Source organism: Ranitomeya variabilis, chromosome 4 (assembly GCF_051348905.1).
Source record: "Ranitomeya variabilis isolate aRanVar5 chromosome 4, aRanVar5.hap1, whole genome shotgun sequence".
Classification (NCBI taxonomy): domain Eukaryota; kingdom Metazoa; phylum Chordata; class Amphibia; order Anura; family Dendrobatidae; genus Ranitomeya; species Ranitomeya variabilis.
Window position 1 is genome coordinate 112,818,991 of NC_135235.1, and position 26,383 is coordinate 112,845,373.

General features: G+C 43.8%; 1 protein-coding gene across 1 annotated transcript in view; it reads left to right on the forward strand.

Annotated features, from left to right (window-relative positions):
- The window catches only part of SPOCK2 (SPARC (osteonectin), cwcv and kazal like domains proteoglycan 2), a 243,991-nt gene that overhangs the window by 169,189 nt on the left and 48,419 nt on the right, over positions 1-26,383 (forward strand). The window contains exon 2 of the mRNA XM_077259136.1: positions 14,935-14,980. Within this exon, the coding sequence (XP_077115251.1) occupies positions 14,935-14,980 (46 nt within the window). The remainder of the gene's footprint in view (positions 1-14,934; positions 14,981-26,383) is intronic.

The following is a 26,383-nucleotide window of genomic DNA, read 5'->3' on the forward strand; positions in this document are numbered from 1 at the left end:
AGTGCTATTTTGATCTCTCCTCACTACCTTCGTTATCAGTCTCTCCAAGAGAGGCTAAGTTTCACAGGCTGCGTCGAGACATCTAGGAATTTAGGCACGTTCACCGGCTACCTTTAGTGTGTGCGGTTAGGATCAGAATTGCGGTCAGTCCAGTTACCACCTCCCTAGAGCTCGTCCTATGTTCAGTTACTTAGCTAGTCAGTTCTGTGATCCTCAGCCACTAAGGATCATAACAGGCAACGTGGCCAGTGCACATGGCTGATATAGCCAACGTGGTCAGTGCACATGGTTGATATAGCCAACGTGCCAGTGCACATGGCTGATATAGACAATATGGCCAGTGCACATGGTTGATATAGCTAATGTGGCCAGTGCACATGGCTGATAAAGCCAACATGGCCAGTGCACATGGCTGATATAGACAATGTGGCCAGTGCACATGGCTGATATAGGCAATGTGGCCAGTGCACATGGCTGATATAGCCAATGTAGCCAGTGCACATGGCTGATAAAGCCAACATGGCCAGTGCACATGGCTGATATAGCCAATGTGGCCAGTGCACAAGGCTGATATAGCCAGCGTGGCCAGTGCACATGGCTGATATAGCCAGCGTGGCCAGTGCACATGGCTGATATAGCCAACGTGGCCAGTACACATGGCTGATATAGCCAATGTGCCAGTGCACATGGCTGATATAGACAATGTGGCCAGTGCACATGGCTGATATAGCCAATGTGGCCAGTGCACATGGCTGATATAGCCAATGTGGCCAGTACACATGGCTCATATAGCCAACGTGGCCAGTGCACATAGCTGATAAAACCAACGTGGCCAGTGCACATGGCTGATATAACCAATGTGGCCAGTGCACATGGCTGATATAGCCAACGTGGTCAGTGCACATGGTTGATATAGGCAACGTGGCCAGTGCACATGACTGATATAGGCAATGTGGCCAGTGCACATGGCTGATATAGCCAATGTAGCCAGTGCACGTGGCTGATATAGGCAACATGGCCAGTGCACATGGCTGATATAGCCAATGTGGCCAGTGCACATGGCTGATAAAGCCAGCATGGCCAGTGCACATGGCTGATATAGCCAGCGTGGCCAGTGCACATGGCTGATATAGCCAACGTGGCCAGTACACATGGCTGATATAGCCAACGTGCCAGTGCACATGGCTGATATAGACAATATGGCCAGTGCACATGGTTGATATAGCTAATGTGGCCAGTGCACATGGCTGATAAAGCCAACGTGGCCAGTGCACATGGCTGATATAGACAATGTGGCCAGTGCACATGGCTGATATAGCCAATGTGGCCAGTACACATGGCTGATATAGCCAACGTGGCCAGTGCACATGGCTGATATAGCCAACGTGCCAGTGCACATGGCTGATATAGGTAACGTGGCCAGTACACATGGCTGATATAGCCAACGTGCCAGTGCACATGGCTGATATAGACAATGTGGCCAGTGCACATGGCTGATATAGCCAATGTGGCCAGTGCACATGGCTGATAAAGCCAACGTGGCCAGTGCACATGGCTGATATAGCCAATGTGGCCAGTACACATGGCTCATATAGCCAACGTGGCCAGTGCACATAGCTGATAAAACCAACGTGGCCAGTGCACATGGCTGATATAACCAATGTGGCCAGTGCACATGGCTGATATAGCCAACGTGGTCAGTGCACATGGTTGATATAGGCAACGTGGCCAGTGCACATGACTGATATAGGCAACGTGGCCAGTGCACATGGCTGATATAGCCAATGTAGCCAGTGCACGTGGCTGATATAGGCAACATGGCCAGTGCACATGGCTGATATAGCCAACGTGGCCAGTGCACATGGCTGATAAAGCCAGCATGGCCAGTGCACATGGCTGATATAGCCAGCGTGGCCAGTGCACATGGCTGATATAGCCAACGTGGCCAGTACACATGGCTGATATAGCCAACGTGCCAGTGCACATGGCTGATATAGACAATATGGCCAGTGCACATGGTTGATATAGCTAATGTGGCCAGTGCACATGGCTGATAAAGCCAACGTGGCCAGTGCACATGGCTGATATAGACAATGTGGCCAGTGCACATGGCTGATATAGCCAATGTGGCCAGTACACATGGCTGATATAGCCAACGTGGCCAGTGCACATGGCTGATATAGCCAACGTGCCAGTGCACATGGCTGACATAGGTAACGTGGCCAGTACACATGGCTGATATAGCCAACGTGCCAGTGCACATGGCTGATATAGACAATGTGGCCAGTGCACATGGCTGATAAAGCCAACGTGGCCAGTGCGCATGGCTGATATAGACAATGTGGCCAGTACACATTGCTGATATAGCCAACGTGGCCAGTGCACATAGCTGAAAAATCCAACATGGCCAGTGCACATGGCTGATATAGACAATGTGGCCAGTGCACATGGCTGATATAACCAACTTGGTCAGTGCACACTGTCCCATGGTCTTCATGGAAAGAATCGCAGCATGCACTATTCTGGTCCGATTCACAGCTCACACTAGTGCAAGCAGCTTCTGCACTTGTCCGATATACGGCTGCGCATCCTGAACTGCGGACATGACTAGTCCGAGCTTAATTGGGGCCGTCTAAACCTGGCTGTGTTCCCATGTTGAGTATTTTGTGTGTTTTTGATTATGCACCTTTTCTCCAACAATTAGCTAATTTAGGCTATTTACATTCTATTATTGCATTTTTTTTACATTTTGTTTTTCGCTGCATTTTTATTGCATTTTTTTCAGCTGCAGTTTTAATCTCTTTTTGGTATGTCAAGTTTTAAACCCTTCTCGACATGCGCCGTACATGTACGGCCCATGTTGGAAGCTGGTGTATGGAGCATACTCACGGGGTGAGCCCACCGGATATCTGGCAGGTGATGGCTGTGTCTTACAGCTAGGACCTGCCTCTAACAATCACAGATGAAACAGAGCTGGTGATTGTTAACTTGTTAAACTCTGCCAGCGGCATTTACCACGCGCCAGGATGAGGTTGCATCATTCCGAGATGTGATCATGGATCACCAGCGGGTTGCTATGACAACAGAGGTTCTGCTGAAGATCCCAGTGCTTCTCATTATGGAGCTCCTTTGAAACCCTGTCTGTGTCCAGGCTTCAAAGGAGACCATGATTTTTGCTACTTGCAGCGGGAAATGGTGACACAACCCAAAAAATTTTATTTTGTAAGCTTTTCATTTTTTTCACCACTAAAATAATAATTAAAAAAAAAACTGGGCATGTTTGGTATTGCCATAAACGTACTGTTGAGCAAAACCATACTGTAAAGTCATTTTTACAAAAATATGTACACTGTAAAAACAGTTCCTCAAAAACAATGTCAGAATCAGAATTGCATTTTTTTTCACAATTTCCCCCCACCTGGAATTTTTTCCCTGTTTCCAAGTACACTGTGTGATAAAATAAATGGTGTCATTCAAAAGAACAACTTGTCCCACAAAAAAACAAGCTCTCATATGTCTATGTGGACAGATACATAAAAACGTTATGGCTCTGGGAAGAAGGGGAGGAAAAACAAAGATATAAAAACGGATATGAGGTTCACTTAAGACTTTCTTCATCTCATTCAAGATTTATTCTTTCTGCAAAAAAAAAAAAAAAAAAATATATATATATATATACTGTATATAGTGTATATATGTATATACTGTATATAGTGTACTATACATCTAGTGTAATGGGCAAGAAATCTCCGCGATCATCTGGTCCATAGTCATCATAATCAGAGATCCACGCATACCTTTCTTGACAACTATAAGGCCAGACAGGGTTGCACCCCATGTGGACACTGTATTACATGCAGCAATATAGACTGAAGTGATGTTTTCTGTGATTCTTCGGGTTTGAAGAACTTTAAAATCAAAAAATTCATCACTTGCACTACGAAAAATGTGGTCTATTTTGCAGTCTGCCCATGCTCCCTGATCTATGTCGGATTAACAACTCGACAATTTAAAGTTCGGGTCAGGGAGCATGTGCGAGGTATTCAGGCGGCCAAGGAACAGGATGATCTTACACTACTAAAAACTATTCCGCGTCATTTCAAGTTATTTCATGACTGCAATAGTAGTGGTTTACGGGTCAAAGGGATTGATTCGATTGACCCTGGCATACGTGGTGGTAGGATTTCCCAACGACTCTCACAGTTAGAATCACGGTGGATTTGGACGTTGGACACTGTCCACCCACGTGGCCTGAATGAGAGCCTCAGCTTCGCCCCATTCCTATGACCACTATTCTTCTGTGCGTTTTTTCATCCTTGTATTTCATCTTTTTACTTCGGTATTTGGTTTTAACTTCTGTTTTCTCTTTTTATCAATTTTAGATTTAGGTCTTTGTTTATTATGTTTACTTGTGCCAAGAGATTGATTCCGGTATTCTGATTGGTGCGGTTTGTGGCTTGGTCGGCCGTTCCAGCTTTCGGCAACACAGGAGTCAACCTATCTCATCACTGAGGATAAAGAACCCACATGGATATGCAATTGATGTATCTCTTCATTTTAAACTCTATATGAACTTCCACCATATAGCATGGGACTATGTGACTATGATTATTTGTAGGCATCTAATTGTAGTTTGACCTACTTTAGTGGCAATGTTGCCACTTTCGTATTTATTGTAAATGTCCTTGAATATGTATACCTTATTCTGTATTTATAATCTTATTTGCACATGCTGTTTATCTGTATACAGCCTTTTGTATTATGCTTTAGCCAGTTGATATATATCATTACATGGTGCATATGTTATTATAGACTTATTGTTTTTTCATTTTCATGTCTGTGTTGTTTAATATCCTTGTCTAGATGTGTATTACTCCTGTGTATGTAGATTCTCCTTAGAGTGACCAATTACGTTTTCAATTTTGCCCCCTTGTTGCCAGTAATTACCATGGTGTCTTCATATATTCACGTTGTTTCCACGCATGCGCGATCCCGCCCCTGTCCCTTGCTCATCGGCGCTTCCGCCTGTCACTCACCTGACTGCAGGATACACGGGGCCCCGTGTTATTTTTTCAGTTAGAGGTGGAGTGCGGGGTGTATGCTCCGGTGTTCAATCTAATAGTTTTTTTAGTTTTTTGATTTTCTGAACATTATGCTATCTGCGCTAACCATTTCACTTCCGTTTAGCTGTGACTTATACTTCCGCTTACTATGCATTGCCGGTTGTTACCATGGCACCCTCCGTTTGTTTTGCGCATGCACCGCCCCATTTTACCTTTTGTGGCGTTTTTCACTTCTGTTAGCACATGACAGATGGTATATATTATTATGCCATGCTGCCCTCCCATTTGCGGCGCGGCATTGGGCACACATATATTTATAATTTCCTTTTTCTGTTTTGTATGCATTTTCGGAGACATTATGATCACCATGGTTACTTACGTACTTCCGGTTTCAGGGAGACATATTTCCGCCGCTGCGCACTATTTAAACCGGCTTTTTGACCCTAACTATCATGCCCCCTGAGGAAGGATAAAGATCCGAAACGTGCGTTGGGGTGTGTGCACACATTCCAGCAACCCATTTTTTGGTGCCGCTCACTGTCCAGGTATAGTTGTTACTATGTATTCCTTTCTATTGAATGGTGGTGCTGCTACGTTTTTTAGAGCACTATCTACTCTGTGAATAGTCTTGAATTTTCATTGGCACCTTTCCCTATCGCAATATTGCGAACTGGGATCGATGTATATTTATCATCTATATTAAATGGGTCCCTGAGTGTGTGCACACCTTGCATTTTTTTACCGATGTCATTTGATGGGTACTTTTATTGCATGCTGTTCCCCAGCCTGTTGGCTGTTTGTCTGTTTCACTATATATGAAATAAAGCATTTGCATTTTTATATATATGGACTGTCTTTGGTCGCCTTTTTTTTTGTTTTTTAACCATATGTTCTTGTAATGAATATGTAGTCTTCTTTTCATTGTACTTTCTTTAATTCTTTAACCCCTTACTGACCTCGGACAGGATAGTACGTCTGAGGTCAGCTCCCCTGCTTTGATGCAGGGCTCCGCGGTGAGCCTGCATCAAAGCCGGGACATGTCAGCTGTTTTGAACAGCTGACATGTGCCCGCAATAGCGGCGGGTGAAATCGCGATTCACCTGCTGCTATTAACTAGTTAAATGCCGCTGTCAAACGCAGACAGCGGCATTTAACTACCGCATCCGGCCGGGCGGTCGGAAATGACGTCATCGCCGACCCCCGTCACATGATCGGAGGTCGGCGATGCTTTAGAATGGTAACCATAGAGGTCCTTGAGACCTCTGTGGTTACTGATCTCCGGCAGCTGTGAGCGCCAGCCTGTGGTCAGCGCTCACAGCACACCTGATTTTCTGCTACATAGCAGCGATCTGATGATCGCTGTTATATAGCAGAGCCGATCGCGCTGTGCCTGCTTCTAGCCTCCCATGGAGGCAATTGAAGCATGGCAAAAGTAAAAAAAAAAAGTTAAAAAAAATGTGAAAAAAAAAAAATATATAAAAGTTTAAATCACCCCCCTTTCACCCCAATCAAAATAAATCAATAAAAAAAAAATCAAACCTACACATATTTAGTATAGCCCGTTCAGAATCGCCCGATCTATCAATAAAAAAAAAGCATTAACCTGATCGCTAAACGGCGTAACGAGAAAAAAATTCGAAACGCCATAATTACGTTTTTTTGGTCACCGCGAAATTGCATTAAAATGCAATAACGGGCGATCAAAAGAAGTATCTGCACCAAAATGCTATCATTAAAAATGCCAGCTCGGCACGCAAAAAATAAGCCCTCACCTGACACCAGATCACGAAAAATGGAGACGCTACGAGTATCGGAAAATGGCGCTTTTTTTTTTTTTTTTTTTTTGCAAAGTTTGGAATTTTTTTTCACCACTTAGGTGAAAAATAACCTAGTCATGTTAGGTGTCTATGAACTCGTACTGACCTGGAGAATCATAATTGCAGGTCAGTTTTAGCATTTAGTGAACCTAGCAAAAAAGCCAAACAAAAAACTGTGTGGGACTGCACTTTTTTTGCAATTTCACCGCACTTGGAATTTTTTTCCCGTTTTCTAGTACACGACATGGTAAAACCAATGATGTTGTTCAAAATTACAACTCGTCCCGCAAAAAATAAGCCCTCACATGGCCATATTGACGGAAAAATAAAAAAGTTATGGCTCTGGGAAGGAGGGGAGTGAAAAACGAAAACGGAAAAACTAAAAATCCCAAGGTCATGAAGGGGTTAATTAAATGGTCGGAGTCTTTTAGGTAGATTTGTAGAAATGCTACTTTTTCCAGGTAAAGAAATAAGTTACTCGTAGGGGAGTTACGGTAAATCCGAACATGATTAAACTCCCATGTGGATTATATAAAGGCTTGTGTATTTTTGACAGGTGGAAGAAAAATGGCATGTTCGGATTGTCTATGATCAAGAATTTCTTTCCATTTTTATTGAGTATCCCTTGAGAGGCAGCTGGGCTGATCATAGCAGGATAGGAGAAATTTACTATCCCAAAAGGATCTGTGGTGACTATATTATATTGGTCCAAATTGGATAAAATATTGACGGCCTCCCTGGTATAGTTCTTGTAATTTTGAATTATAATTCCCCCCATCCTTATCAGCCTCTCTAATAACTATATTTCTATTGTTGTCAAGTGTGTTAATGTCGACCTGTTCTTCCAGGGTAAGATTATAAGAATCATCCTTAGGCCAGTCCCACACGTCCAGATAATTCCGGTACCGGAAAAATCGATACGGGAGTTATCCGTATCCGTGTGTCCGTGTGCTCACATGGCACATCAGTGTGGCACACGTGCGGCAGCTGTGTGCCGCCCGTGTGCCGACTGGGTACCACACGGACCGTGCAGGAGACAGCGCTAGAGATAAGCGCTGTCCCCTGCATCTGGTGCTGAAGCCGGAATTCATTCCTTCTTCCCAGCAGCGTTCGCTGGAGAGAAGGAATGAAAAATCATTGTTTTTTTTTTGTTTAAAATAAAGATCCTTGTCACAAACCCCCCTCCCACCCCCTGTGCGCCCACCCGCTGGAAATAAAATACTCACCCGGCTCCCTTGATGCTTCCTCTCAGCGTCGCAGCTTCTTCCTGTTTGAGCGGTCACGTGGTACCGCTCATTACAGTGATGAATATGCGGCTCCACCCCTATGGGAGGTGGAGCCGCATATTCATCACTGTAATGAGCGGCACCACGTGACCGCTCATACAGGACAAGCTGCGGCGCTGAGAGGAAGCATCGAGGGAGCCGGGTGAGTATTTTATTTCCAGCGGGCGGGCGCACAGGGGGTGGGAGGGGGGTGGTGACAAGGATCTTTATTTTAAACACAAAAAAATAAAAAAACAATGATTTTTCATTTCTTCTCTCCAACGAAGGCTGCTGGAGAGAAGAAATGAATGGCGGCTTCAGCACCACAAGCTGGGGGGACAGCGCTTACTGTAGTGCTGTCTCCTGCACGGCACACGGACTGCACACGGACAGCATCCGTGTGCGGTACGTGTTTTACACGGACCCATTGACTTTAATCCGTGCGCTCCCACGAACACTGACATGTCTCCGTGTTTTTCAAATGGACACACGGTCCGTGAAAACACGCTGACATGTGCAGAGACACATTGATTTTAATGTGTCTACGTGAGTCAGTGTCTCCCGTATGTGAGAAAACTGTCACCACACGTACCGGAGCCACTGATGCGTGAAACCGGCCTAAGAAGAGGAATAGAGCGTTTTGGAATCTCGCATTACTAGAAAAAAAAAGTTCTTAAATTATGACTTTGGTCTTCTATATGATAAAATTTAGATGGTGCTTTATGGTTTGTATGAAAACTGGATGAGAAGTCCAGTGTGGATGGTTTTTCTCCTTTTATTTTAAAATGTCTTTTTAGAGTGAGCTTGCGCATAAATGTGTGAAGGTCGAGGAATAAAGAAAAATCATCCCGTTTAATTGTGGGGCAAAGGATAACATTTTTTTTCCAGTGCTTTTATATCAATGTTATCTAGTGAATAATTAGACAAATTGAAGATTTTTGGGGAGTCCAAGTAGTTGGAATTTAGAGTAGAGTTTTTCTCTTTTTACAGTCTCTAATTACCCCTTCTTTGTTTTTTTCTTTTTGTGGGTTTTGGTGTGAAGTAGTTTGTGATTGAAAGAAGCTGGGGTTGTTTGCTTCTGACTGTGGTGGAATTGACATTAGGCAAGTAAAGGAACTAGTGATTGTTGCCTGAATGTGTATTTTTACCAGAACAGTGTTCCCTATCTGGAGAGAGGTGATACTGTAGGTGAAGTCTCATAAATAGAGAAATTCAGTTTGGGGTGTAGGTGTGAGGAGTTAGCTTAAAAAAATTATTTGGCACTCCAAGATAAATGCCAAAAATGTGATTTTAATTTTATTTATACAGGTAATCCACTGTATATAATACGGTATATCTCCAGAACAGGTGTGCATTTCTCCCTTGCCGTTCCCATTGTTATGGGCTATCAAGAGTCTCATAAAAGCATAAAAGTATCACTGTTCTGATGAAGGCCACGTGAATGGCTGAAACGTCATCTGCATTATATACAGTGGATTACCTGTGTAAATAAAATTCAAATCACGTGCTTTGCATCTACAGTATCTTAGAGTATACATTTTTTTTTACGCTATCTGCGGAATTCTATTTGTGCACCCAAATATCAGGCGTGCCACGCAGCCTTTTTAGAGTGTGAGGGGATAGGAGATGGGTATAGTAGGAATATCTGTGCAATCCTGAGTGGCTGAAGAAGATAAAACTTCTATGGGGGTATTCACCCTAGGATGGGGTGGGATTCTTGTCGAAAGTTTGCATCTCTTTTTGATCCTTTTGATTTTTTCAAGGATTTCCCAAATGTGTAGGTCAATGGTTGCTATTGTTGGGATTGGCAGATATACCCATTGTATGTGTAGTTTTTTTTTGTTTTATGGAATGTATCCACTATGAAATGTCATATATATATTTTATTTCAGAACTTTTAGTGGTGTATTTTTACTTATCAATTACTGGCAGAGCCGATCTAGGTCTGCTAGGACCATCCAGTACTCATATGATTACATCAGGATTGCTGATGCTTCTGTTCGCTGTATGTCACGCAATGAGCCTGGGAAAGATAAGAGAGAAGAAATTAGAAAGGGCGTCTTCAGTCTTCTCCTCAGGGTTCCCGCCTGCTCCTGCTGAAAGACTGGAAATTTATTAATGCATTGGTATCGCATAGTATTAAAGTTGATATCTGTTAGATTTTCTAAAGTTTTGTTTCTATTGAGTGTATACCTAATTTTCACACTCACATTACATCTGCTGCTGCTGAACATATTGAGCCCTATTCATTAGGGCTTCTACACTGTGTTCCAAATTACTATGCAAATTGCATTTAAGTGTGATAAAGATTTAATTGTTTTGTTTTTCAAATAAACTCGTGGATGGTATTGTGTCTCAGGGCTCAATGGATCACTGAAATCAATCTTAAACACATGTGATAATTAGTTTTCCAGGTGATTCTAATTAAAGGAAAACTACTTAAAACTGATGTTCCACATTATTAAGCAGGTCACAGTTTTCAAGTAACATGGGAAAGAAAAAGGATCTCTCTGCTGCTGAAAAGCATCAAATAGTGCAATGCCTTGGTGAAGGGATGAAAACATTAGAAATTTCCCGAAAACTTAAGCGTGATCATCGTACTGTTAAGAGATTTGTGGCTGTATCTGAGCACAGATGTGTTTGTGCTGATAAAGGCATAATGAGGAAGATTTCTGCCAGGCAAGTTTATCGGATTAAGAGAGCAGCTGCTAAAAAGCCATTACAAAGCAGCAAACAGATATTTGAAGCTGCTGGTGCCTCTGGAGTCCCTCGAACCTCAAGGTGTAGGCTCCATCAAAGGTTTGCTGTGGTCATAAACCTACTATTCGGCCACCCTTAAACATTGTTCACAAGCAGAAATAGTTGCATTGGGCCCACAAATACATGAAGACTAATTTCCAAACATTCTTGTTTACTGATAAGTGTTGAGCAACTCTGGATGGTCCAGATGGATGGAGTAGTGGATGGCCACCATGTCCCAACAAGGCTGCAACGTTAGCAAGGAGGTGGAGGAGTCATGTTTTGGGCCGGAATCAAGGAGAAACAGCTGGTAGGGCCCTTTAAGGTTCCTGAAGGTGTGAAAATGACCTCTGCAAAATATATAGAGTTTCTGACTGACAACTTTCCTCCATGGTATAAAAAGCAGAAACGTGCCTTCAGGAGCAAAATCATCTTCATGCTGACAATGCACCATCTCATGCTGCAAAGAATACCTCTGAGTCATTGGCTGCTATGGGCATAAAAGGAGATATACTCATGGTGCAGCCACCGTCTTCCCCTGAACTCAACCCTATAGAGAACCTTTGGAGTATCATCAAGCAAAAGATCTATGAGGGTGGGAGGCAGTTCACATCCAAACAGCAGCTCTGGGAGGCTATTCTGACTTCATGCAAAGAAATACAAGCAGAAACTCTCCAAAAACTCACAAGTTCAATGGATGCAAGAATTGTGAAGGTGATATCAAAGAAGGGGTCCTATGTTAACATGTAACTTGGCCTGTTAGGATGTTTTGGAGTTAAATAGCTTTTTTGTTCAGTGAATGTGACCTCCTAAAGCTGCAAATTCCACAAATGAACATTTTCAGTTCTTTAAAACATATCAAATGTTCAGAAATTCTACTGTGCCTAATAATTTGGAACAGTGCATTTCGAGTTTGTATTCATTTTGGAGATTATACTGTTATCATTGGGAGGTTTCTTCAATAAAATTCGATGTATACTCTAACGGGTGATGACTTTTATTAGACTGTCATTTGCACCAACCATTTAGGAAAATCAGAGAAAAATGTCATTTGCATAATAATTTGGAACATAGTGTATGTCAACCAAGTTTTTTGCCACCTATTTTGAGAGCAGCATAGTACACAGATATAAACACTGATTTCAATGTTGTGTCACTCACTGGGCTGCTTGTTTCAGATTTGAGAAAATCATTGTTTTATCAGCTGGAAATTGGCATGCTTCTGGATTCGATCCCTTGAGTTTGTGTTCTTTGGCCGGCTTCAATTTGTGCCGAGCCACAGGAGACACACTTTTTCTCTGGGTGTCTGGGTTCTGCTTTTCTGGCTGCAGTCTGCTTAGCATAACATTACTCTTTAGGAGGAGGAAGTTTAGGCCAGGGTTGCTATCCCCTCATCTGTGGTTAGGTCTATCTCTGCAGTCAGGATATCTCTACTGTACTTGAACCGGCAGGGTCAGTTGCAGTTTTTAGTGTACAACCTATTTTTTCAAGTGAGTTGCTACACAGTCATAGCTAATAGCTATGCTAGGAGCATTCAGGTGGGGCGCCGTCGAGTGGGGGAGCCATTGTATTATCTTAGGGTGCAAACCTCCACGGTCAGATAGGCACAGACTAGGATCAGAGTAGGGCTTTTCCGTGTCTGAACATAGATCTGTCAGTTTCAGGTATTTGTCTCCCTCGTTTGTACGCAGTTATAACCGAGATTCTAGGACTGGTAAACCTGCTTCAATTATAATCATGAGCACTGTATAACTCCGCCCCACCACTGATTGGCAGCTTTCTGTGTACAACGTGCATAGGCAGAAAGCTGCCAATCAGTAGTATGGGTTATACAAAGCTGTGCATCCAGATAAATACAAGATGTGGAGCAGATAAAACAAGGATTGTATCAAAATGACATTAAGCCGCAGTAAGTGACATTGCTCGAATCAAGGTCTCTATACCTACATTATGATGCTCTCAGCTGGGGTAGCAAACAGATACAGAAATGTATTCTTCATCTCATTTTGAATGACTCCTCAATGTTATGATTACATTTTAACAAACCAATTTTAATTATTTGGCTTTTAAAAAAGAAAAACTTCCTAGAATTTTGTTTGCATTTTCTAGCCATGATTTGATTTTTATGAGAGTATCTAAAACGGAGGGGTATATACAGTATGTGATGGCATAGCTATGGTCAGAGATTAGAGAGAGAGCCTCAGTGTTCAGCCCAGTAGTGAAGAATGGAGTACAGCAAGGCCCTGGGGGTCCACATCACTTATATATGTGCACACCAGAATATTGTGTTCTGACTTGTTCTTTATAAGCCCTGAGCACTTGTAGCCTTATAAAGAAAATAAAAATAACGTTCCCGGGCACCAGTAGGAATCTTGCTGTATCTGCTGAATGTCAGAAGTGCTCGTTCTATAGTGCTATGATTTATGCATGTTACGGATGCTGGGGGGCAGGTCAGCAGGCAGATGGCAATAATGCACTAGAACGGGAAATTCATCGCAACATTTGTAGATCAGCACAATTACCTCATCCGCAGATAATAGTTCTCAGAAATCAAGAGTAGCACTGATGAGAATGAGGAGGCTCGGGATGTCTCTTAACCTGCGGGTAATAACATTTACATCGGATTGTTATAGTAATGTAAATAATTGGACATAACACTTACATTGCCTGCAGGTTACAATTGAGATGTGGAGGAGATAGTTATCAGGAGGACAATAACTTATGATGATTGTGTGTATCTTACAAAATTGCATCATTGATTGAAGTCACTGGACTGTTACGCCTGCATGTTCCCTGTGTAATCTGGTAATCTAACATTGGGGTGAAACATTGCAGAGTATCTGTGAGATATGTGCAAAATTGGAAAATATAACATGCTGATTTATTTTCTGTATCTTCGGAGAGCCGCAAGGAAAATAATAATAATGCGCTTTTGGAGCCAATAATAATTTAACATAGAGTCAGAGTAATAAACTTCATTCATGGATGATGAAACCTCTTGCGATACGCCCGTAGCCACATACAACATGGGCCCGATTCATTATTTGTAAGGGGGGGGGGGGGTTAAGTCACTTTTCTTTTTTGACATGTGATTTTCGCTGACTTTTTTGTGCAAAATTTATCAAAATGGCCCAGGTGATTCATGAATTGTGCGCAGAGCCCCAAATTGACTTTAACTGGTTTCGCGGCTGTTTAGTGGTAAAAGTTGCAAAGAATGTGCCAAAATAACTGGGGTAAATAAAATCACTCAGGTGAGGGAGTGGAGTAGCATTGCACCAAATTTTACAACTTTTTCAAATAGTCAGGTTCATGAATCTGTTTAAAACATCTGTAAAAGCCACATTAAAGTAAAAATCAGAAAACTAAGCCAGAAAAAGAAACTTGAAGAAAGGTGCAAATGAATTTTTCGCAAATCAAAAAGTCGCTGATTGAGAGGAATTTATGCCAAAAAACTGTCAGAAATGCAATGATGCATCAGGATGAATGTGTTTTGCTTCACCTTAATGAAAAGATGCCCAAGGTGCCATCGGTGGTGGTCAACCCATAACATAACAGAGGCTCCAGATTCTATTTCAGGGCTACACATGTCATTTATTGGCCCTGTATTTATATTAGTAAGTAAGTAGCTGTGTGGCTATCATTTACCAGTGAGCACAAATGTATATGGAAATAGGTAACTACAAGCTTGGAGCGCATTTTGTGTTCTGCCTTAAAGGTGCTTTTGTTGCCCCTAATACTGTCCACCTTCCATAGCATCTTATATAGTGATAGCTATAAATATAGTGTCAGATATGTACATTGTGCATCTATACAGCCTCCCCATACGGGATTGTTCCATATGCCCTCCAAATACCATGTATACGCATATCTTTTAACAGTGCCAATCACAAGCCTTTCATATACAGTGAAGCCTACTGCTTTATACTTTAGACGTTACACTATAGCTAGACAATTAAGCTACATGTTGGGAAGAGGGATTGCAGCTGGGGTCACCATGTCTCTACATTTATAACCACTGACCTCTAATCCATATCATGTTGTTTTTCACAGGATGACTACATCAAGAGTTGGGAAGACAACCAACCAGGAGAAGAAGGTAACATTAAGAACCATTAAAGAAGCCCTCCCATGAAGTTGTTTTTTTTTTTACTAAATGTGTATATATGTGTATAAAGTATGTCTGTGGAGCGCCCCCACTGCCGCAGGGCTGAGGGGTACCCGGTACCGGGCCTCTGAGTCTCTGTTGTAGGGTTGTCACGGTGGCTAGACCCGGTCCGTGACCCTGCTGAGGGGCGTCCAATGAAAGGTGTGGATGGTGATGATATGGTTGTGGTGCGGTGCAGGTCGCAGTAAATAACGAGGACACCAGGTTGCAGTCTCTTTACCTCTTTACTGAAGGCTTCAGGATCCTCAGTCCGGAATACGGTTAACCGGGCTGCGCAAGTCCGGCCGGTCCGATGGCTCCTCCAGGGTTCCCTTTGCAGGTGGAAATCTGTGCCTACCTTCTAGCGCTTGTGTGTTGTGGTCCTCCCCTGCTGTGCTTACGGGATAGTCCCCACAACTGTTGTGTCTGTTTCTGAAGTTCTCTCACAACTCGATTATGATGTTCTGCTTCGTCCCCCAGATGATATGGCTAGGACGCACCCGTATGACGGGTAGGCTCGGAGGTCTTCCGGGACCCTAGAGTTGCCCCTCTCCAAATGTTGCCCCCTATGTCTTCTTAGGTGATTTGAGTGAGACAGCCCGCCTATAACTGACTGTCCTGCCGTAGGTTTGAAGTAAGGCCTGGAGCTTAATACTTCCTCTGCGTTCCAGCCACCGGCTGCGCGCCTCAGTAGGATGTTGCCTCAACTTACAGCATGACTCCTACTGGTGTTTCTCCTTGTTGCGTTGATCTCGTTTCTCACTCAGCACAATAAACCTCGCTTCTTGTCCTTTCTTGGGGTACCGCCGCAACGAAGTGCAGGCGCGGTCCCGTAACGTTCTTTCTGTTCGCTAGGCCTCTGTCAGGATCCCACCCCTGACAGGGACCCCCCTGAATCTTCCCCTGCAACACCCTCTGCCACAGGATTTTGCCTGGTTCCAACCCAGTCAGCTTCTGACTAACTTCCTCTCTAACCCCCAGTTTTACCAGATTGTGAGGAGTGGCCTAATACATAGCACCCTTAGCTCCCCCTGGAGGCCAGACTGTGAAGTGTATTGGTGTCTGTGATACCTGGTCAGGTGAACTCCTTCAGTGACATCAGACGTACCATAGCCCCCCTTAGCGGCGGAGCATCAGTACTGCAACGACCAGGACTCTGGGGTGCTGCATCTGTATTAGCATACTCACCTACCTCCGCCTTGTCCAGGATCCAGCTCTGCTCCGCTCCTCTTCTCAGTGACATCATCGCACTTCAGCTGCCTGATCACTCTATACTCTATTTGTGAGCTGTGATTCTCTTTTACAATGAGATTCTATGTGGCCTTGTTTTGGTACTCTATAGATTTACGATGTAAAAGCCACTTCGGGGTAATGCAGAGCGCAGCGTGACCTGTCGAGTCTGTGGAGCGGTGACGTCACTGAGAAGAGGAGCAGAGCAACACTGGATCCCCGAAAAAGGCGACAGTAAACACATACACACTATGCTACATACACATATATATAGATTTAATAAAAAACAAACTTCATGGGAGGGCTTCTTTAAAGATTGAATATTTCACTATCTTAGTCCCAATAGTAAAAACAATATTGTGACCTAAAGGACCTAATGGTAAAATGTATCATTTTCAGAAAGGTAGGGAGATAAAGCAATAAAAGGCAAATAATAATAATCTTTATTTATATAGCGCCAACAGATTCCGCAGCGCTTTACAGTTTAACAGTTTCAAACACAACAGTCATAAGTAACAATGTTGACAATACAATAATTAACCCCTTAGTGACAGAGCCAATTTGGTACTTAATGACCGAGCCAATTTTTACAATTCTGACCAGTGTCACTTTAAGAGGTTATAACTCTGGAACGCTTTATCGGATCCCACTGATTCTGAGATTGTTTTTTCGTGACATATTGTACTTCAAGTTAGTGGTAACACTTCTTCGATATTACTTGCGATTATTTATGAAAAAAATGGAAATATGGCGAAAATTTTTAACATTTTGCAATTTTCAAACTTTGTATTTTTATGCCCTTAAATAAGAGAGATATGTCACAAAAAATAGTTAATAAATAACATTTCCCACATGTCTACTTTACATTAGCACAATTTTGGAAACAATTTTTTTTTTTGTTAGGGAGTTATAAGGGTTAAAAGTTGACCAGCAATTTCTCATTTTTACAACACCATTTTTTTTTAGGGACCACATCTCATTTGAAGTCATTTTGAGGGGTCTATATGATAGAAAATAACCAAGTATGACACCATTCTAAAAACTGCACCCCTCAAGCTGCTCAAAACCACATTCAAGAAGTTTATTAACCCTTTACGTACTTCACAGGAACTGAAACAATGTGGAAGAAAAAAATGAACATTTAACTTTTTTTTGCAAACATTTTACTTCAGAACCATTTTTTTTAATTTTCACAAGTGTAAAAAGAGAAATTTAACCACAAATTTTGTTGTGCAATTTTTCCTGAGTACGCCGATACCCCATATGCGGAGGTAAACCACTGTTTGGGCGCACCGCAGAGCTTGGAAGTGAAGGAGCACCGTTTGACTGTTTCAATGCAGAATTGGCTGGAATTGAGATCAGACGCCATGTCGCGTTTCGGGAGCCCCTAATGTGCCTAAACAGTGGAAACCCCCCACAAGTGATACCATTTTGGAAACTAGACCCCTTAAGGAACTTATCTAGATGTGTGGTGAGCACTTTGAACCCCCAAGTGCTTCACAGAAGTTTATAACGTAGAGCCGTGAAAATAAAAAATCGCATTTGTTTTCACAAAAATGATTTTTTCGCCCACAATTTCTTATTTTCACAAGGGTAACAGGAGAAATTAGACCACAAAAGTTGTTGTGCAATTTCTCCTGAGTACGTCAATACCCCATATGTGGGGGTAAACCACTGTTTGGGCGCACCGCAGAGCTTGGAAGTGAAGGAGCACCGTTTGACTTTTTCAATGCAGAATTGGCTGGAATTGAGATCGGATGCTGTTGTGAATTTGCTTTTTGCTCCCTCTAGTGGTTACTAGTTTTTTGACTCTGGTTTTTCTGTCATTCCTTTTATCCGCACCTGGGTCGTTAGTTAGGGGTGTTGCTATATAAGCTCCCTGGACCTTCAGTTCTATGCCTGGCAACGTAGTTATCAGAGCTAGTCTGCTGTGCTCTTGTCTACTGATCCTGGTTCCAGTTATATCAGCTAAGTCTGCCTTTTGCTTTTTGCTATTTGTTTTGGTTTTGTATTTTTGTCCAGCTTGTTCCAAATCTATTTCCTGACCTTTGCTGGAAGCTCTAGGGGGGCTGGTGTTCTCCCCCCGGACCGTTAGACGGTTCGGGGGTTCTTGAATTTCCAGTGTGGATTTTGATAGGGTTTTTGTTGACCATATAAGTTACCTTTCTTTATTCTGCTATTAGTAAGCGGGCCTCTCTGTGCTAAACCTGGTTCATTTCTGTGTTTGTCATTTCCTCTTACCTCACCGTCATTATTTGTGGGGGGCTTCTATCCAGCTTTGGGGTCCCCTTCTCTGGAGGCAAGAAAGGTCTTTGTTTTCCTCTACTAGGGGTAGCTAGATTCTCCGGCTGGCGCGTGTCATCTAGAATCAACGTAGGAATGATCCCCGGCTACTTCTAGTGTTGGCGTTAGGAGTAGATATATGGTCAACCCAGTTACCACTGCCCTATGAGCTGGATTTTTGTATTCTGCAGACTTCCACGTTCCTCTGAGACCCTCGCCATTGGGGTCATAACAGTTTGCCAGGCCAGTATTAAATGTTTAATGCATTGCAGAAGAGGGATTATAAGAAAGAAGATTCTGAGTTTTTTTTTTTTCTTTTTCCCCTTTACCTCAGAGTGGCTATGCTTGCTGCAGACATGAATGTCCAGACCTTGATTACAAGTGTGGACCAGCTGGCTACTCGTGTGCAGGGCATACAAGATTATGTTATCAGAAATCCTAGGTCAGAACCTAAAATACCGATTCCTGAACTGTTTTCCGGAGACAGGTTTAAGTTTAGGAATTTCGTGAATAATTGTAAATTGTTTTTGTCCCTGAGACCCTGTTCATCTGGAGATTCTGCTCAGCAAGTAAAAATTGTTATTTCGTTCTTACGGGGCGACCCTCAGGATTGGGCTTTTTCGCTGGCGCCAGGAGATCCGGCATTGGCTGATCTTGATGCGTTTTTTCTGGCGCTCGGTTTACTTTATGAGGAACCCAATCTTGAGATTCAGGCAGAAAAGGCCTTGCTGGCTATGTCTCAGGGGCAGGACGAGGCTGAAGTGTATTGCCAAAAATTTCGGAAATGGTCCGTGCTGACACATTGGAACGAGTGTGCACTGGCCGCTAATTTTAGAAATGGCCTTTCTGAAGCCATTAAGAATGTTATGGTGGGTTTTCCCATTCCCACAGGTCTGAATGATACTATGGCACTGGCTATTCAAATTGACCGGCGGTTGCGGGAGCGCAAAACCGCAAATTCCCTCATGGTGTTGTCTGAACAGACACCTAATTCGGTGCAATGTGATAGAAAAACCGCAAATTCCCTCATGGTGTTGTCTGAACAGACACCTGATTTAATGCAATGTGATAGAATCCTGACTAGAAATGAGCGGAAAATTCATAGACGCCGGAATGGCTTGTGCTACTACTGTGGTGATTCTACACATGTTATCTCAGCATGCTCTAAACGTATAGCTAAGGTTGTTAGTCCTGTCACCGTTGGTAATTTGCAACCTAAATTTATTCTGTCTGTAACTTTGATTTGCTCACTGTCATCTTATCCTGTCATGGCGTTTGTAGATTCAGGTGCTGCCCTGAGTCTCATGGATCTCTCATTTGCTAAGCGCTGTGGTTTTACTCTTGAACCATTAGAAAATCCTATTCCTCTTAGGGGTATTGATGCTACACCATTGGCAGCAAATAAACCGCAGTATTGGACACAGGTTACCATGTGCATGACTCCTGAACACCGCGAGGTGATACGTTTCCTGGTTTTACATAAAATGCATGATTTGGTTGTTTTAGGGCTGCCATGGTTACAGACCCATAATCCAGTCCTGGACTGGAAGGCTATGTCAGTCTCAAGTTGGGGCTGTCGTGGTATTCATGGGGATTCCCTGCCTGTGTCTATTGCTTCCTCTACGCCTTCGGAAGTTCCGGAGTATTTGTCTGATTATCAGGATGTCTTCAGTGAGTCTGAGTCCAGTGCACTGCCTCCTCATAGGGACTGTGACTGTGCTATAGATTTGATCCCAGGCAGTAAATTTCCTAAGGGAAGACTGTTTAATCTGTCGGTACCTGAACATACCGCTATGCGTTCATATATCAAGGAGTCTCTGGAGAAAGGACATATTCGTCCGTCTTCTTCCCCTCTTGGTGCGGGATTCTTTTTTGTGGCAAAAAAGGACGGATCTTTGAGACCTTGTATTGATTATCGGCTTTTAAATAAGATCACTGTCAAGTTTCAGTATCCTTTACCGCTGTTGTCTGACTTGTTTGCCCGGATTAAGGGTGCCAAGTGGTTCACCAAGATAGACCTTCGTGGTGCGTACAACCTTGTGCGCATTAAGCAAGGTGATGAATGGAAAACCGCATTCAATACGCCCGAAGGTCATTTTGAGTACTTGGTGATGCCTTTTGGGCTCTCCAATGCGCCTTCAGTTTTTCAGTCCTTTATGCATGACATTTTCCGGAAGTATCTGGATAAATTTTTGATTGTTTATCTGGATGATATTTTGGTTTTTTCTGATAATTGGTCTTTAAAATTTTGCGTGAAAATTCTTTGTTTGTCAAGGGCTCAAAGTGTCTCTTTGGTGTACAGAAGGTTCCCTTTTTGGGGTTCATTTTTTCCCCTTCTGCTGTGGAGATGGACCCAGTCAAGGTCCGAGCTATTCTTGATTGGACTCAGCCCTCATCAGTTAAGAGTCTTCAGAAGTTCTTGGGCTTCGCTAACTTCTACCGTCGTTTTATCGCTAATTTTTCTAGCATTGTGAAACCTTTGACGGATATGACCAAGAAGGGCTCCGATGTAGCTAACTGGGCTCCTGCTGCCGTGGAGGCTTTCCAGGAGTTGAAACGCCGGTTTACTTCGGCGCCTGTTTTGTGCCAGCCTGACGTCTCACTTCCCTTTCAGGTTGAGGTGGATGCTTCGGAGATTGGGGCAGGGGCCGTTTTGTCGCAGAGAGGCCCTGGTTGCTCTGTTATGAAACCTTGTGCCTTTTTCTCTAGGAAGTTTTCGCCTGCCGAGCGAAATTATGATGTGGGCAATCGGGAGTTGTTGGCCATGAAATGGGCATTTGAGGAGTGGCGTCATTGGCTCGAGGGTGCTAAGCATCGTGTGGTGGTCTTGACTGATCACAAAAATCTGATGTATCTCGAGTCTGCTAAACGCCTTAATCCGAGACAGGCCCGCTGGTCATTGTTTTTCTCCCGCTTTGATTTTGTTGTCTCGTATTTACCAGGTTCAAAGAATGTGAAGGCCGATGCTCTTTCTAGGAGCTTTGTGCCTGATGCTCCTGGAGTCGCTGATCCTGTTGGTATTCTTAAAGATGGAGTTATCTTGTCAGCTATTTCTCCGGATCTGCGACGTGTGTTGCAGAGATTTCAGGCTGATAGGCCTGAGTCTTGTCCACCTGACAGACTGTTTGTCCCGGATAAGTGGACCAGCAGAGTCATTTCCGAGGTTCATTCCTCGGTGTTGGCAGGTCACCCGGGAATTTTTGGCACCAGAGATCTGGTGGCCAGGTCCTTTTGGTGGCCTTCCTTGTCAAGGGATGTGCGGTCATTTGTGCAGTCCTGTGGGACTTGTGCTCGAGCTAAGCCTTGCTGTTCTCGTGCCAGCGGTTTGCTCTTGCCCTTGCCTGTCCCGAAGAGACCTTGGACACATATCTCCATGGATTTCATTTCTGATCTTCCGTTATCTCAGGGCATGTCCGTTATCTGGGTGATATGTGATCGCTTTTCCAAGATGGTCCATTTGGTTCCTTTGCCTAAGCTGCCTTCCTCTTCCGATCTGGTTCCTGTGTTTTTTCAGAACGTGGTTCGTTTGCACGGCATCCCTGAGAATATTGTGTCAGACAGAGGATCCCAGTTCGTTTCCAGGTTCTGGCGATCCTTTTGTAGTAGGATGGGCATTGATTTGTCGTTTTCGTCTGCTTTCCATCCTCAGACTAATGGACAGACGGAGCGAACTAATCAGACTTTGGAGGCTTATTTGAGGTGTTTTGTCTCTGCTGATCAGGACGATTGGGTGACATTCTTGCCGTTGGCTGAGTTTGCCCTTAATAATCGGGCTAGTTCCGCCACCTTGGTTTCGCCTTTTTTCTGCAACTCTGGTTTCCATCCTCGTTTTTCTTCGGGTCATGTGGAGCCTTCTGACTGTCCTGGGGTGGATTCTGTGGTGGATAGGTTGCAGCAGATCTGGAATCATGTGGTGGACAACTTGAAGTTGTCACAGGAGAAGGCTCAGCGCTTTGCCAACCGCCGCCGCGGTGTGGGTCCCCGACTACGCGTTGGGGATTTGGTATGGCTTTCTTCCCGCTTTGTTCCTATGAAGGTCTCCTCTCCCAAATTTAAACCTCGTTTTATTGGGCCTTACAAGATATTGGAAATCCTTAATCCTGTATCTTTTCGTCTGGATCTTCCTGTGTCGTTTGCTATTCACAATGTATTTCATAGGTCCTTGTTGCAGCGGTACATTGTGCCTGTAGTTCCTTCTGCTGAGCCTCCTGCTCCGGTGTTGGTTGAGGGCGAGTTGGAGTACGTGGTGGAGAAGATCTTGGATTCTCGCCTCTCCAGGCGGAGGCTTCAGTACCTGGTCAAGTGGAAGGGCTATGGTCAGGAGGATAATTCCTGGGTGGTCGCCTCTGATGTTCATGCGGCCGATTTAGTTCGTGCCTTTCATGCCGCTCATCCTGATCGCCCTGGTGGTCGTGGTGAGGGTTCGGTGACCCCTCACTAAGGGGGGGGTACTGTTGTGAATTTGCTTTTTGCTCCCTCTAGTGGTTACTAGTTTTTTGACTCTGGTTTTTCTGTCATTCCTTTTATCCGCACCTGGGTCGTTAGTTAGGGGTGTTGCTATATAAGCTCCCTGGACCTTCAGTTCTATGCCTGGCAACGTAGTTATCAGAGCTAGTCTGCTGTGCTCTTGTCTACTGATCCTGGTTCCAGTTATATCAGCTAAGTCTGCCTTTTGCTTTTTGCTATTTGTTTTGGTTTTGTATTTTTGTCCAGCTTGTTCCAAATCTATTTCCTGACCTTTGCTGGAAGCTCTAGGGGGGCTGGTGTTCTCCCCCCGGACCGTTAGACGGTTCGGGGGTTCTTGAATTTCCAGTGTGGATTTTGATAGGGTTTTTGTTGACCATATAAGTTACCTTTCTTTATTCTGCTATTAGTAAGCGGGCCTCTCTGTGCTAAACCTGGTTCATTTCTGTGTTTGTCATTTCCTCTTACCTCACCGTCATTATTTGTGGGGGGCTTCTATCCAGCTTTGGGGTCCCCTTCTCTGGAGGCAAGAAAGGTCTTTGTTTTCCTCTACTAGGGGTAGCTAGATTCTCCGGCTGGCGCGTGTCATCTAGAATCAACGTAGGAATGATCCCCGGCTACTTCTAGTGTTGGCGTTAGGAGTAGATATATGGTCAACCCAGTTACCACTGCCCTATGAGCTGGATTTTTGTATTCTGCAGACTTCCACGTTCCTCTGAGACCCTCGCCATTGGGGTCATAACAGGATGCCATGTCGCGTTTGGAGAGCCTCTGATGTGCCTAAACAGTGGAAACCCCCCACAAGTGATACCATTTTGGAAACTAGACCCCTTAAGGAACTTATCTAGATATTCGGTGAGCACTTTGAACCCCCAAGTGCTTCACAGAAGTTTATAACGTAAAGCCGTGAAAATAAAAAATCGCATTTTTTCTACAAAAATGATCTTTTTGCCCCCAAATTTTTATTTTCACAAGGGTAACAGGAGAAATTAGACAACAAAAGTTGTTGTGCAATTTCTCCTGAGTACGTCAATACCCCATATGTGGGGGTAAACCACTGTTTGGGCGCACCGCAGAGCTTGGAAGAGAAGGAGTGTCGTTTTACTTTTTCAATGTAGAATTGGCTGGAATTGAGATCGGACGCCATGTCACGTTTGGAGAGCCGCTGATGTGCCTAAACAGTGGAGACCCCCCACAAATGACACCATTTTGGAAACTAGACCCCTTAAGGAACTTATCTAGATGTGTGGTGAGCACTTTAAACCCCCAGGTGCTTCACAGAAGTTTATAACGTAGAGCCGTGAAAATAAAAAAATCGCATTTTTTCTACAAAAATGATCTTTTTGCCTCCAAATTTTTATTTTACCAAGGGTAACAGGAGAAAATGGACACCAGAAGTTGTTGTACAATTTGTCTTGAGTACGCCGACACCCCATATGTGGGGGTAAACCACTGTTTGGGCGCATGGCTGAGCTCGGAAGCAAAGGAGCGCCATTTGACTTTTCAATGCAAAATTGACTGGAATTGAGATCGGACGCCATGTCGCGTTTGGAGAGCCCCTGATGTGCCTAAACAGTAGAAACCCCCCAAAAGTGACCCCATTTTGGAAACTAGACCCCCCATGGAACTTATCTAGATGTGTAGTGAGAACTTTGAATGCCCAAGTGCATCACAGAAGTTTATAATGCAGAGTCGTGAAAATAAAAAATATATTTTTTTTAACAATAAAGATTTTTTAGCCCCCAAGTTTTTATTTTCACAAGGGTAACAAGAGAAATTGGACCCCAAAAGTTGTTGTCCAATTTGTCCTGAGTATGCTGGTACCCCATATGTGGGGGTAAACCACTGCTTGGGCGCACGGCAGAGCTCGGAAGGGAAGGAGCGCCATTTTGGAATGCAGACTTTGATAGAATTGTCTGCGGGCGTTATGTTGCGTTTGCAGACCCCTAATGTACCTAAACAGTAGAAACTCCCAACAAGTGACCCCATTTTGGAAAATAGACCCCCCAAAAAACTTATCTAGATATGTGGTGAGAACTTTGAATGCCCAAGTGCTTCACAGAAGTTTATAATGCATAGTAGTGAAAATAAAAAATATTTTTTTTTCCCACAAAAAAGATTTTTTTAGCCCCCAAATTTTTATTTTCACAAGGGTAACAAGAGAAATTGGACCCCAAGAGTTGTTGTCCATTTTGTCCTGAGTATGCTGGTACCCAATATGTGGGGGTAAACCACTGTTTGGGCGCACGGCAGAGCTCGGAAGAGAAGGAGCGCCATTTTGGAATTCAGACTTTGATAGAATTGTCTGTGGGTGTTATGTTGCGTTTGCAGAGCCCCTGATGTACCTAAACAGTAGAAACCCCCCACAAGTGACCAAATTTTGGAAACTAGACCCCCTAAGGAACTTATCTAGATATGTGGTGAGAACTTTGAATGCTCAAGTGCTTCACAGAAGTTTATAATGCAGAGTAGTGAAAATAAAAAAATATTTTTTTTCCCACAAAAAAGATTTTTAGCCCCCAAGTTTTTATTTTCACAAGGGTAACAGGAGAAATTGGACCCCAAAAGTTGTTGTCCAATTTATCCCGAGTACGCTGATGCCCAATATGTGGGGGTAAACCACTGTTTGGGCGCACGGCAGAGCTCAGAAGGGAGGGAGCACCATTTGACTTTTTTAGCGCAAAATTGGCTGTCGTGTTTGGAGACCCCCCTGATGTACCTAAACAGTGGAAACCCCCAAATTATAACTCCAACCCTAACTCCAACACACCCCTAACCCTAATCTTAACCCGATCCATAATCCTAATCACAACCCTAACGATAATCACAACCCTAACCCCTAAACAGCCCTAATCTCAACCCTAACCATAACCCTAATCAAAACCCTAAATCCAACACACCCCTAACCCTAATCCCAAACGTAACCCTAATCCCAACCCTAATCCAAACCCTAATCCCAACTCTAACCCTAACTTTAGCCCCAACCCTAACCCTAACTTTAGCCCCAACCCTAACCATAACTTTAGCCCCGTCGTCACAAAAAAAGTTCAATGTAACCTTTTTTTTGTACGTCGCGTCCGCCATTTCCGCGCATGCGTGGCCGTAACTCTGCCCCCTCCTCCCCAGGACATAGACTGGGCAGCGGATGCGTTGAAAAACTGCATCCGCTGTCCACGTTGTGCCCAATTTTCACAACGTGCGTCGGTACGTCGGGCCGACGCATTGCGACCGCCCCGTACCGACGCAAGTGTGATAGAAGCCTAAGGCTACTTTCACACTAGCGTCGTACTCGGCCCATCGCAGTGTGCCGGGCCACGTACCGACGCTAGCGTTGTAAGCGCCGCACAACGGGTGCAGCGGATGCTGTTTTTTCAACGC